The 15,255-nt window shown below is 44.4% G+C and overlaps 1 protein-coding gene across 14 annotated transcripts in view; it reads right to left on the minus strand.

The window, feature by feature from the left end:
* Positions 1–15,255, minus strand: part of PPP1R13L (protein phosphatase 1 regulatory subunit 13 like) — a 1,016,088-nt gene that overhangs the window by 101,225 nt on the left and 899,608 nt on the right. For all 14 annotated transcript variants that reach the window (XM_078660882.1, XM_078660878.1, XM_078660877.1 and 11 more), the window contains 2 exons: positions 5,282–5,376; positions 152–545 (listed from right to left, as the gene is read on the minus strand). In XM_078660882.1, the coding sequence (XP_078517008.1) occupies positions 152–545; positions 5,282–5,376 (489 nt within the window). The remainder of the gene's footprint in view (positions 1–151; positions 546–5,281; positions 5,377–15,255) is intronic.

Here is a 15,255-nt window from a genome sequence, read left to right on the forward strand (position 1 = left end):
AAAAGTGGTGCTAGGAGAGGTTATGAATTACACAAGATTACATGGTCAACAGGGCATAATCAAGCAGAGGAATTCTGGTGCAGTGAAAATTCGAAAATATTCTGAATGCATCCATTCTATTTCTTCTGCCCAAAGATTAATGAGCACTTACCATCAGACGTGGACCATGACCTCACATGACTCTGAGCTTGAGCAGTGTGAGGCTGAGACTGCTGCAGCTTTCCAAGGGTCGGGGAACCAGGAGGCCCTTGGATGTTGCCCATGGAGTATGGGGTCCTCTGCTCCCAGAAGGCATTCTGCAGTCTGAAGATCATCGAAAGAGGTATTGGCTTCTGCTGCTTGGGAAGCCCACCTTGAGGGCTCGAAGGTGGAATGGGGATCCTCGAGATAGGCTGCTGGGCCTGCCAGTTCCTAGGCAGTGTGCCTGGGACAGCCCCTGAATGGGATCTCCATACACTGGGGTCAATCCGCCGGTCACCTGTGGCAGGATTGTATTTGTAGTTTCTAGGTAGCGTGGAAAAACTGTTCTGTCCATAAAGATCATCCTAAACAGAAAAATGACTGATTATAGCATGGAAAGGAAAAATCGAATCAAACCCCAAGGCCCAATTCACAACTTCAGGGCAAATGTGCTATGATTTCCATTCACAAAAGCCACAAATGAAGCTCAGGGTTCTACTAGCCTGGCTCATCCCATGCGCTACTTTATACGCAGTAACTTGAGAAGCAGCAAGAAGAGGGTACACCTATACATGGCGGCCAGTTCTGCACCTTGGCAATTATAGGCTGCCACCGTGGGTGAAACCAGCAACGAGGCAGTGGGGAAACTACATCAAGAACATCCAGCAGGGTACATCGGTTTAAGGATCTGCACGTTCTTGCATCCACCCAAAAACCGCAGTCTCAGGCTAAAGTGTTCCTGGTGGTAAAAAAAACCAGCAAGGCATTACGGGAAGAAGGAAGGGTTACAAAGCAAGCAATTAATGTGGGGTAAGAAAATGCTGATTACATGTTCGCTTACAGGCTGTTCATAACAGGAGTTTAACAAGAGCTTGGGGTAAATCGGCTATTCGTCTGACATTTTATTCGGGGTTTTTTTTGCAGATGGCACGAATATGAATTACCCGATTTGGGCGGATGTGAAAACATTTTTTTTTTATCAGGAAGATAAAAAAAATTTTAACAGGAATATTCGTGTAGCGGACTTTGGAATATAGTAGTTAACGCACGTGTGCAACAGAAATGTTGTTGGTATATTAGCTTATTACATTGATCTTTCGAGATCATAAAAGGTTCAGAGTGTGCCCAACAGTTTTTCTCCAAGATACCAAGAACAGAACCAGTTACAAAAAATTAAATGTGTACAGGTGCAAGCACACATTTAAATGGAAAATGATAGACACTGGCCCTAAATATTTTAAAAGCAACATTTCCAGATATCAGCCAACAAATAACTTGGGTTCGGTCCCCCAGCATTCATTAACAATTCTACATACCAATTTCGAAGCTGGTAGTGACAGGTTCTTCTCTATTTTTGGAGCTGAAATACGCAAAACACTATGCTGGAGATTTGATGTAAACGTTTAAAACATGGCCATGCGGACATTTTATTTGTAGCATGAAGGGTCATGCTTAGTTACAGAGAGGGGATAGCACTTTAGGAGGGGCACCTTACACAGAAGGTAGTTTTTTTATACAAACTAATTCAGTTGGTTCTATAGCTTACAAATAAGTCGAGAATGTTTTACACTTTGGAGCTTTTACCATGTCTGTACACTGATTCTATTTTTATTTCTTTTACATACTTGATTGTATACTTGTAGTTCCGATTGCCCTTTCATACCTTAGCAAAGTTATGGTAACTTAGATGATGTATGTTCATTTATATTTTTGGGCAATTCCCGCTGGATCGCCTAGCCGTGGATTCTGTGATGTGGGCCTAAGTCATGCATAACACTAATTTCATTTCTAAAGGATTTTTGTACAAGCACACCCGATATTCCTTTGCAGCTATTTTCCTATGATATCTGAGCTGCCAGCTGGGCTTTTCCACCTACGCATCTTAATTTATTTTGCTTAGGTCTACTATGCTCCCACCACAATAGCGCCCTCGCCATTTCCCATACGGGGGCCTAGAAAGAGAGTAAAAGCTAATCGACAATTTCATAGCTGCCAAGGTTTCAGATTGCTATGTGTGACTTTTTCATAATTTCATTGTAATTATGAGTGACATATCAATGACTATGAGTGACACTTTCGCGCAAGCAAAAGGAAGACGAGGGAAACATAAATATCAGAAATTACACACATTTGAGCAACAATCAAACTCTAAGAACGAACATCTTAAAACTACTGTAAAGCACCAGAAATGGAAGGGCAGCAGTTAGCTGGCTCGCGGACTCTACAGCAAGCCCGCCACAGACAGCACCGCATTGGGTAAGCCTCAGGAGAGTGAGGCTGAGGCACACACAGCGATCACAGCCAGCTGTATATATTAAAAAACAAATCGTCTTTCCAGAGACTTGGCAGTTGATTGGGAGGCTTTCTCTTTGTAATAAAATTGCTCCCTCTTTAATTCAATCTAAATACTTCTCAATCAATCTTCTTCTTTGGACTCCTGTACGTTTACATTCTCTTCACTTGAAAGATGATGACCTTTGCTGGAGTTGTGGTCTAGCGGCTGGTGATTTTCCACACGTTTTATAAATGTTCCCTTTTACAACCCTACTGGAATTTAATACATAAACATCTTATGTTAATCTTTCAATCTCAATTTCAGCTCTCCTTTCCTATGATCATGTTGGGCCCTTTGGCTTCCCGTATACCTTTACATTTGGACACATTAGAATTACAATTGTTGGACCTTTTATTAACAGTAGCTGTTTTTAAGAAGTACACACTCTTCAGTGGATGAGGTTCACCTTACCCCTTCTATTTCTAGTAACGTCTGGAGAGCCCTGGACTCATATATGGATTTGGCTTCGAAAGGGTTGGTGGATCAGTATCCGTTTGTATCGTCTAGTTAAGTGTTAAGTTAAGTCATGTATGTAGCACCACAGTCGATCCTTCCTTCCTTCCCTTTGCTTTCCTCTCTTTTCCGTCCCCCTTCTCTGCTTTCTCTTTCTTTCTTTGTTTCCTTTCTCTCTATACATTTTCCTTTTCTTTTATTATGGTGATACTTTGATTGGATATTTTGGTCCTTTGACATTCTTTCTCTCCTACTTTATATCATTGGTCTACATGATGTAATGTTTCTTCTTGATTTCCATCATTGGTATCACTTTGTAATGTATTCAACTATTTATATATCTTTCTTAAACTTAATAAAATTATTGAACAAAAAAAAAAAATGTGTCTCATTATCTTCAACCTTGTAGAAATCATTAGAGCGGTCCGCCGCACCACACACTACCTTTCCAGCCCCACTGGCAGCAGCAGAGATCATATGAGCCGCAGCCTGTCACAGAGCTGTACACTCCAAAGTCTGCTGACTTAGTGATGCTCAGCACGCGGAGTTAAAAAGCTACAGTTGCACCACAGGGCCAGTCCCAAGACGAGTATAGTGCAACTAACTACCACAGTTGAAAATTGAGCAGACTCACTGACCCTGTGTGTCGGCGTGAGACATGCATGCACTCATGCAGTCAGAATAAGAGACCTACAGACAATCCACAACTAAGTGAACATTCTACCCTTGGTCTCTTTGCTAGAATCATACGTAAGTACCATTACAAATGCCTTCAAGGTCTCCATTGCTAACATGAGGCACAATAGGGTTTGATGGTAGACCACTTCATCCAGACCAAACACTTTCAATTCAGTTCTGGACTTTGTTGTTGGAAATGATTACCAGATGTAATAGTTAATCGAAGCAAACGTAGACTACAACTCACGGAATGCATTCATTTCCTAAGGGAACACACATGAGTAAAAACACAATGCTTGCTATACCTGAAGCAAATAAGCAGTAACTTTCTTATTTTCACGTTCCTGCTTTCAAAGGATTTAGAATTTTCTATTGGACTACAAGATGTAAACGTGTTGGAAATAATATATATAATGTATATATAAACGCCATTCATCGCCCTCGTGCAGATTTTTGGGTTGGAAACCTGATTTTTACATATTAATGGTTAGACTCCTCAGTGCGTTGAGGGTTATTCTATTGCGCTGCAGACAGCAGCGCACTGAGGACTTGACTCTCAGATTGAGTCCCCCGCCGCTTCTGTTCTGATCTACCTCACTTACATTTCCTTCAGGACGTTAAGAGGCACTACTGCGTTCAAATTCAGATTTGATCTAGGCTCCCTGGTTTGCCACAGCCAGTAGCAACCACTGCTGAGGGCAGGCCCCGGGGGTCTTTGTAATTGGAGCATAGTCAGTGAGTCAGTCTCAGTGTGGCGTAGGTCTGAAAGCAGGGCGGCGCCGACGTGGGGCTGGCTCCCTGGCAGATTTGTTACAATGTAGCACTCTCAGCCACTCCAGAGCTGAGCGCAGACATTTAACTATTAACTTACTGAGCCCAGCTGCTGGCAGCATGTCTGCGGGAAGCAACAGAGCCAGGGGCATGCGCTGGCACCTTGCTTAGCATAGAGTTTCAGAGTGGCATTAAATACGTGACAATGCATTTCAGCGCAGTGATTCGGAACACCACACTGAAATGCGTGAGCGTCACACCTGATGCATGATACTTGGCAGGCCTGCAATTTCCCTAGCAGGCCTGTGCCTGTGGGACGCCAGCTGGGCAGAGTAGGGATTTGTACCGCCTACTGTTTTTTTGGGGGTGCTGCTGGTCGAAACTTCACTTCACCCCGAATCTGCCTTTTACTCTCTTTTGAGAAATGTCAGGAAGCCAAGTGGCGCCTGCTGCTCGAGTCCAGTACACTTTTTAAGGGCTGAATCAAGGAAGCACACTTGTGGCCAAAGGTGCTAGGGTCCGGAAAACAAGAAGGTAAATGACCTTCTTCCCCTGATTGGGAAGTAAAGGGCACCGACAATTGGGGGCAGTGGGCTACTCACACCCACAGGCCCCAGCGCCAGCTGCTGTAATGAAGGCTAAGCACCTGCCCAGAGAAATAGGTTACACTTCTGATATAGAACGGCCCCCTTTGGGCTTTCAAAACAATAACACTAGAGTGAGTTGTTATTCCTTACCCTGGAGTAGCTTGACAATTTTTCATCTAAAAATACAAGAACATGTCTGCCCAACTACTCACAATCAGAGCACATGGAATGTAAGGAGCGCCCCTCTCTGCCCAACAAACAACCATCACTGACTTACCTTGCTGGACACCGCTGCTGCATCGAGACTGGATTCTCTCCATGGACCAGACATAGGCACAGTCTGAGCTCGGAAGCTGGCATTGGGGTCACCACCTGTAGATTTCAGAGAACATAAGAGTTAAGTGTTCTGATATTTGGGCAAACAAGTGTCCTCTGCCACAGACCAGCGACCTCTCAGACATACAAAACTTCTGCCAGCAGACAGCTAGATAGGATCACAGCGCCCAATTTATCGATGTGGGTGGCTGCTTGGGGGCGACAAGGAAGGGAAGGGTGGAGGCACTTCGTACATCAAGTGGAATACAATGTGTAATCCCTTTAATCTTGACCTTCTTCGAGGCCAGGTCCTCCCTGGACCAGAAACAAGCATCCCGGTTCTGATTTCGGGGTTTCACCCCCTCATCAGCCAGGCTAGCTTGACTTCAGTGGCATGGAGAGCACAGGACCCACATCGGGACATACGCGATCCACTCGGGTGACAATTTAAAAAAGAACAATGAGGGGAGAAACCCTGAAACAGGTCCCAGGATGCCTTTTTTCTGATTCAAGAAGGACCTGGCCTGGCAGTAAGTGCTGGACCGCTTCTATGGGGAGCAGGGTCAAGACTGATCTCTGTATTGAGGTGAATGTTTGACATTGATCAGCATTCTGTCCATCAATTGGTCTTTTTGCAATGAATATCTGTGACATTTGGGAGACTTAGGGGCCTCATTAAATTCTGCAGAGGGGGGCAATCATTTTTCATTACACCACTGTTCTGCTTGCCAACCAGGCATTAACCTTTGATGTGAAATAAAAGAGAGAAAGGAATACCCATCTAGACACTGACTTAAAAATACAAACCAGAAAAAAATAGGATCATATCCAGTTTGTCCGATTGACCAAATTGCATCTAACTTGACTGCTAGTTCATTAATTAAATGGCATTGTCATGAGGGAAGGAAGAAATAATGTTTCCAAGTTCATGTTTAAAATTTATCATTTAATACATTCTTCTCAATGCAGTAATATAATTTGATGCACTGAGGCAAAATATTTGCACGTTATATAAATAGACTTTTTGAATTTTGAACAGACTTATCTTTTACATGGTGACTGTTGCGCGACTTATAGGCCAGATGTGTTCATGGTTTAGCTCGTGCACAGGGCTTTAAGAGCCTAACCAGTCCTTTGCTCCCTGTTAATAGGTTGGCTCACCTACCTCTATTTAACAACCATATCATGGGTACTCACCCAGCCCCATTATGTCAGTATGACAATAGCGCGTGCTTCCCCCAGCAATGCCATGTCAGTGATAAGAGACTGAAAAGTGCAAACTTCCTCTGAAGTTGCCCTGACAGTTCTATGAAGATCTACCTGTGTGCAACTTATTCCCAACTACCTGTAAGAGTGTGCAGGTGATGAGGTGCTTGGGGAAACCGCCTTTACAACACGGTACTTACCACACAATGCCCTTACCACACATGCCTTTACAACAAAATGGTAATTATATTTCAGGTAAAGTGTAGAAGTGGAGATATAGATATATATACACACACACACACACACACACATATATTTATATATATACACACATTGCGGGGGCGCGAGTTATAGTTAGGTCTGCTAATTATAACAGCGGAATTTCTATGGTTTTGTACGAGTGAAATCTCCATCTAACTATAACGTCCATGAAACCTATGTTATTTTTTAGTGAATTACAAAGGTTTTTAAATGAAAATTTCTAACTATAATGTCCTTAAAACCTATAGTTGTTTCAGTGCATTTCTAAGGTTTTTTAAATGCTAATTTCTAACTATGCCTACAAAGGTAGGACATGTTAAGAAAGAGGAAGAAAAGCGCCGAAAGAAGCAAGACAAATGCAGAAAGAGGGAACAGAAGTCCAGAAAGACGAAAAAAAGTGCAGGAAAAAGAAGAGATGTGCAGAAAGAATCAACAGAGGGGCAGAACGTCCTCCTGTGCCCCTAACTTTTGATGGGTACTGGTGGTAACTGACTGACTAACCAGGCCTAGAGCCAGTGCTATGCTAAAAGACACTTAGAATACAGTGAAAACACCTACATACACTAGGGAACACTATGCGTTGGGGTACCCCTGTGATTAGCATGACCTCTCCTGTATTTACCATGAGTTAATGCCTGGGTCATTGCATGAGTACATGAGTAGTGACTGGATGATTAGAGTGCTACAAGGAGAGTTCATGGTGATTTTATAAGTGCTTGGGTTTTGGCGCAGTGATTGGATAAGCACATAGGATTGGCTGGGTGATTGGAGGACTGCATAGATAGTACCAGGGAGATTACGGGACTGCATAGGTACTCCTCAAGGTATTGCAGCAGTGCACGTGTTAGTGACTGGGTCATTGCATGAGTACATGTGCACTGAGTGGATAATTAGAGTACTGCAAGGAGAGTGTGTGGTGAACTTATAAGTGCTTGGCTATTGGAGGAGTGTTTGGATTAGTACATGGTAGTGGCTGGGTAACTGGAGAAGTGCACAGGGAGTGACAGTGTGATTGCGGGACTGCATGGGTATTACTTGGGGAATTGAAGGAGCAAATGAGAAGGGTGTAAGTGGGTACAGGACTGTATGGGTAGGGCATATGGGATTGAAACAGTGATCAGTTAATGCCTGGATCATTGCATGAGTAAAGTGGAGGCAATAATCATCCGTGCCTGACTTCAAGATGGCGTCGGTTTAGGACGACCAGTGCGGCCCACGGCAGAGGAGATCATATTTACAGATTTAGATATTGTTTAACACATGTTGCAGAAATCTAATTGCGGCGCCTACAATTCAGTTACCGTGCAGTGATGAATGGACACATTTTCTGTTCACTTTGTTAAATCTGTGGAAGAAAAGGGATGGCCAGCATCGGCTTCAAAATGGTGGGTGCACCGATCGCGGAACCTCCAGCCTAGGAGTACTTATATTGCCTTTACCGAGTGGCTGCTGCTTATGAGGGAAGCCGTTCACACCCCTCTGCTCAAGGTACACTTTGTTTTTTGGTCCGCTGCTTGTCACTTACATACACGGTATTCGGCACTGCCTGTCCCTGCCTGGCTCTAAAATGGCAGCGGTTATTTTCCCCAATAGTGTTGCAAATGATCTTTTCTCACCGCAATCTATGCTATGTGTAAGGCGGTGCACCAACTTACCTGCGCTCTGCGTTGGAGGCTCCTGCTCTGTTATAATTGAAATTTCGACTACTACAATCTACAACTGCCCAGTTACTCATCTATGATATGTGCTGGCAAACGCAACCGATTACAACCGAGTGCAGACTCATCACAAGATGGCGACTAGCATTTTGGTGTTCAGTTCTTACCTGTGCGGTAGTCCCTCACAGCTCTTGCTCCATCATGCTAGTGGGATCCCTGACAGCCAAATCAGCGATTCACCTGATGCCTGTGTGTCTAATGGCCTCCTGTGTAATTAATACCTTGAAGTAGGGAAGATCCGCAGACTTCGAAACTGTCCCTTCCACCCCTCCTCTCACCACTCCTGACCTGGGGGCGAGCTGGAGGATGAGGCGGGCGACACTTCCCAGTAACTCCGTGACCGGTGTTCTCGATGGAACTTTGACGATGCCCCCTGGGCGGATACCAAAACTGTCTGTACTTACCGCGGTGAACGAGCAACCTTGGCCAATACCCGGTGGAGCGGTCCTATGCAGCTATAGAGGAGTTTGGCTCTGGTTCATCCCTCGGCCGCCACCTACCCAGCTGGACATCGGACATTGTTTTTCTCGTCTTCCCGTTGTGTCTTCCACCTGCATTCCTTACCCCTGTTTACCATTCCCCCTCTACCTTTCACTCCCCCGACGACGTGTGTACGCACTAATAACTCATTAATGTGTAATCGCATGTTTTTCCTCCTATGTCAATACTTGGCTATGTAATTATGTAACCTGTAACTTGCTGATGCTTATGTAAAGTGCACTGATACCTCCGGGTCTAGCCAGCGCTATATAAAACTTTGCAAATAAATAAATAAAAGTACATAGCTACTAACGAAAAGATTCTAATACTGCAAGGAGAGTGTCTGAGTGAATTTGTAAGTGCTTGGGTATTGGTGGAGAGTTTGGATTAGTACATGGTAGTGGCTGTGTCACTGGAGGACTGCACGGGGAGTGACAAGGTGATTGCTGGACTGCATGGGTACTACCAGGGGAATGAAGGAGCGAATGAGAAGTGTGTAGGTGGTTAGAGGACTGCATGGGTAGTACACAGGGATTGTAGCAGTGCATGTGTTAGTGCCTGGATCATTGCATGACTACATGGGTACTGACTGGAAGATTAGAGTACTGAAAGGAGAGTGCATGTTGAATTTATAAGTGCTTGGGTTTTGGTGGAGTGATCGGATACATACATGGTGCTGGCTGGGAGTTTGAAGGAGAGCATGGGTACTGACAGGGCGATGGCTGGACTGCATGGGTAGAGCTCAGGGTACTGTAGCAGTGCATGTGTTAGTGCATGGGTCACTGCATGAGTGCATGGGTACTGACTGGAGGATTAGAGTACTTCAATTCCCCTTGAATCATGAGGATCCCTGGCGGCCAACTAGCCTACCTGGCACCTACAGTAAGCGCCACTGAGCTGATTTGCAGAGAGGTGGTCCAAGGCCATGCCCATTTTTACACTTCTCTGCAGCGCAGCTCTGTGGCGCTTACTGGAGGTACCTGGTGGGCTAGTTGGACCCAGGGACCCTCAGGATTCAAGGGGACTTAATCCCCCAACTTACAACGCACCAGATGGCCCGTTTGCCCAGTGGTGAGAGGGTGTGCCTGATGTGACAAGTGTGCAAACGCGCCCCAGGGTGCAATTTATGTTGGGAGATTAAGTCCCCTTGAATCCTGAGGGTCCCTGGGGCCCTACTAGCCCATTGAGGGCACCTGGAGGGGGCCGTGCGGCCCCCATCCCATCTAGTGCACAGAGGTGGTGGTCCCCAGGGGACCCCCGCATTTGCATTTTAGTGCCCCGGGGAGGCACATAATGTTAAGCAAGCCCCGGGGTGAGGCGGTCCCCGGGGCTGCGGGGGCCCCCTCATATATTTGTTGCAAATGCCCCTGGGAGATGGCCCACCTGGGGGCCTCAATTAAATGAAGCACAGGAGCCCACGCTTCATTTCTCCCGCGCTTCATTTAAAAAACAAATTTCGGCAGGATTCGCAACCCCAGCGCGAATTTTGCTGAAATTGAAAAAAAATGCCTATTTTGGCCCTGGGGGTCCTTGTGGGACCCCCTGAGCAGGCCTAGGGGGGTAGGGAGTTTCTACCCTGCCCCCTTTTCTTTTTTTCACCTTTGTTTTTCTGTTTTCTTGTGACTCGGTTCTACCGAGTCACAAGATGGCTGCCAACACTTCCTGGTTAGGAGTGTTGACAGCCAATTAGAATAAAGCTCATGGTCGGGAGGATTTTCGAATCCTCCTCTGCCAAAGATATTGAAACTTTTATTTTTGATTTTCTCAGCCACTATTTAAAAAAAAGGTCGCTTTCTGAACCAAGCACTACCTTTTTACTAAATTTGGGGTAATTTCGTTTAGCAGTTCGGGCTGCAGCCGGTCTCAAAATTTCCTATGGAAAATAACATGGGGAAAACGCATTTTGGGACCCCCCTTTTTTCTCAGCCCCTGCTTGACAAATCACCCCCAAACTTTCAGGATAGGAGATGATCTGGATAGACTTTTGTTTTGGAGAATTTAGTCAAACGACGCCAAAGTTATAAGCAAATCACAAAATGCTTTTCCTATGGAAACTAGGTTCTAATTGGAACTACCTACTGGCGACTGCCAGTAGGATATATGGATATATATATATATATATATATATATATATATATATATATATATATATATATATCCAACAAACAGGAACCCATTTGAAGAGACACGCTGCACGAAGGTAAATTTCAGCTCTATTTAATTCATTGACAGCCTGCCAGCAGGAAACGTCCAGGAACAGCATAGCTCAGTATACGCCAGACACGTTTCAGGTATAAACCTTTCTTCAGTGGCGTTCAGTGTACACGAACACTCGAAGTGCTGCCGGGAGTGTACAATTTAAATTCCAGCACCTGTCCTTGTGGGCGTTGTCATCCTCATGGCCTTATGGGTGATGTTGTGCACACCCACAAGGACAGGTGCTGGAATTTAAATTGTGCACTCCCAGCAATGCTTCGAGTCTTCTTGTAAACTGAACGCCACTGAAGAAAGGTTTATACCTGAAACGCGTCTGGCGTATACTGAGCTATGCTGTTCCTGGACGTTTCCTGCTGGCAGGCTGCCAATTAATTAAATAGAGCTGAAATTTACCTTTGTGCGGCGTGTCTCTTCAAATGGGTTCCTGTTTATATATATATATATATATATATATCGTACTGGCGGTCACCAGTAAGACATGAAGGGGCACAAATTGAAATTAGTGGGGGGACCTTGTGGGACCCCCCAAGCCCTGGGGACCGCCACCTCCCCAGGGCTTTAAATAAAAATGTGTGTGTGGGGGAGGTTATACCCCCCCCACACTGCCCTGGGGAACACCACCTCCCGGGGGGAACTTAATATTTAAATTTAGGGGCTCTGTTATGGACCCCGTGCCCCGGGGATCACCACCTCCCCGGGGCTTTAGATATCTTGGGATAGGGGCCGCGTGGCCTCCCTCCTGGAGCTCTTAATGGCAATGAGGACCGCCACCCCCAAGGGCCGGCTCCTGCAGTGTCCTGGGGTGCCCACTCCCGACACACTGCTGTTTGCTATGGTAGGGTGGGAGCACGTTCCCACCCTACCATAGCAAAGTCTTCTTTGGATTTTGTAAGTGGGAGCAGGGAAACCTGCTCTCTGTTTCAAAATCCAAAGCAGAATTGCTTTACTACATGGGGAGCTGCATGTCAGCATCTCTCCGTGTGGAAAAGCAATGCCGGCTCCCGCAGGATGCGTGGAGCCAGCGGGACTGTGGGGGCATTGGGGCTCCACCCACGGTCCCCAACGAAGAGGCCAGGCCCCGGGGAATGGGGTTCCCGGGGCCGGAAGTGGCCTGGAAGGGGGGCCATGCGGCCCTCCTCCCGTTTGTTGTTTAAAAAAAAAAAAGGTACATATGGGCATGCCTCAGGGGATGTGGTCCCCGAGGCGCATGTAAATTAGTGAAAGTGGACATTTAAAAAAAAAAATGGATTTGTGACCCTAGCGCGGCGATTTGCTTCGTGGTATCGGGGGGAGAGCGTCAATATTTTGTTGGTCGAGACGATTCTGGGAGACGATTGCAGCCATAGGTCCCGCGGTGGAGAGCGGGCAAACTCAAATGCTGGCGTATGCTGGGGCATTATCGTATGCCCGGACCGGTCACTGTACCAGAGTCCGCAAGATGGAGAACGTCAGCTTGTACAAACGGCAGGAACTGTATGGAGGACTTGCTAGCGTGGGAACTATAACTACCAGCAAGCAACAGCAAACACTGCAACTGAGGTGGCAAGAGCAGTGCCTCTAAATCGGAACGACCAAGCTCCAATGGGAGTTTTTTAGGCAGTGAATGGCCCACGCAAAATACAACGCAAAAAACACAATGCTGGCAATGAATAAGGCAAACGCCGAAACGCGTCTGCCAGGTGTTTTTTTAATTTTTTGTGTCTTCCAACTTGGCAGCAATAAATCTTACCTGAAAAAAAAATAAAAAATATATATATATATATTCACTGAAAAAACCATAGGTTATAGACCATATATAGTTAGGAATTAGCATTTAAAAAAACTTATTTTACTCACACAAAACCATTGAAATTCCATATATAGTTAGTTGCACTAACTATATATTGCGCACCCGCAATCCACTGCTGATGATGTCACATATTACATCATTCATGACATGGTCAGTGACATCACTGATGACATCACTGATGACATCTCAAATGACATCACTGATGACATCACTGATGACAACATCCAGTGACTATGTTTCTGTAAAGTTAAAATATGTCTTACATATTGAAGAATGAGTGGATGTATAAGTGTCTGGACGAAGGATTTAGTAGGTGCATGACTGAATGTATGAGTGAGTGATTAAATGTGTCTCACTGAGTGCATGGGTTAGTGACTAAACTGTCTTAATTTGTGCATCATTATGTCTGTTGTTCTGTAAACTGCTGCATGTGTTGATCAGTAGCTATATGAGTAACTATATGGGTTATTGATTGATTGCCCAAGTATTTGCATGGGAGACTGAGTGTGTGTGTGGCTGGCTGGGAGGTGTGTGACTCTGTACAGATCAATGTGTACTTGTATCAATGATTGTATAAGAGAGTAAGTATGTGTTAGTATATGGTTGAAAACGTAAGGTGCTCTATGTTTAACTGTATAGAGTAGAAAATGGAAGTGTGATTGATTCTTTACAGGACTGACTAGGTGTGTGAGTAACTCCATGGATGAGTGGCAGAGTGTGAGTGTCTGTATAGGTGTATGAGTGCATATGATTGTGTTGTAAACATGAGTGATTGTATGTATGAATGATTGTATGGGTGAATGAGTGAATGTGTGTGTAGACGTAGGAATCAGTGAGTACGTATGTAGTAACTAGTATTGGTGTGTCAATGGTTTCAAAAATTATACTCTGTTTTTAACACTGGGTGAAACAGAGGTTATATTAAAATGTGAGGAGATGCATTGTATTGTCACATGAATGATATCATCAGTGATGTGGTCATTGATGTCAAATGAGATGTCATCAGTGATGTCATCAGTGATGTCATTTGAGATGTCATCAGTGATGTCATCAGTGATGTCACTGACCATGTCATGAATGATGTAATATGTGACATCATCAGCAGTGGATTGCGGGTGCGCAATATATAGTTAGTGCAACTAACTATATATGGAATTTCAATGGTTTTGTGTGAGTAAAATAAGGTTTTTTAAATGCTAATTCCTAACTATATATGGTCTATAACCTATGGTTTTTTCAGTGAATTTTCAAGGTTTTGTAAATGCTAATTCCTAACTATATATGGTCTATAACCTATGGTTTTTTCAGTGAATTTCAATGGTTTTTTAATAGCAAATATCATAAGCTGTCGAATGTCAAGTACGTGGTAAGAATTTTTTTTTTCGTGTTTATGCACACTGATCTGCTTTGATTGCTGCCCCCCACCCCTCATTTCTATTAGGAGTACTCTCTCTTTGCAGATAGTGAAGGGTAGTTAACGCAGCCCTTTCCCCCTTTGTAATCCGTCGTGCCTGCTTCTCTCTCCATTTGATTGATTGTTCTCTTTGGTTCATTCTCTATTTACAAACAAGCACAGAGTCGCAATACTCTGTTTACTCTTTGCAGATAGCGAAAAATCGTGTAAAAAAACAAAAGGAATCGAGCAAAATCAGTAGGCCACTAATGGGATCTCTTTTGACCTCGCTAAAATAGAAACATTAGGAACAACCTGTTGAAAATAGCAATGCGCATGTATATAAGCGGCGTTCATTTGTGTTCACAGTACCCCTTGTTGATTGTTTCAATCGAGCATTGAATTGTTCGAAGTTAATTCTCTTAACGATCTTCTCTACCTGCAAACGAGGAAGAATAGGAATATTCTATCTCCCTTTGCAGATAGTGAAGGGTAGGTAACGCAAGCCTTTAACACGTCGTACCTATTTCATTCCTCATTGATTGATTGATTGTCCGAACATTGACTGTTTGGGAATTAGTTCTTTTTGGAGGTATTCCCTGTTTGCAAATAAACGTAGGAAAATCTTTGCAAGTAGTGAAAGGGTATGTAATGCGGACCTTTCTCCCCCGTTGTAATCTGTCATGCCTATCTACTCCCCACTGATTGATGCACCTTTTTCACCCGGACCATTTACTAGAGATACGTCATCTGGCCCGACCAGAGAGCACCCCTAGTGAAAAGGACATATGCAATAATAACGAAGTGATCACTGTATCCTGTTAACAGAAACTTTACCATGAAACAACCTGGAAAGAAAAAAATAGGAAAAC

This window comes from Lissotriton helveticus, chromosome 9, assembly GCF_964261635.1.
Source record: "Lissotriton helveticus chromosome 9, aLisHel1.1, whole genome shotgun sequence".
Taxonomy (NCBI): domain Eukaryota; kingdom Metazoa; phylum Chordata; class Amphibia; order Caudata; family Salamandridae; genus Lissotriton; species Lissotriton helveticus.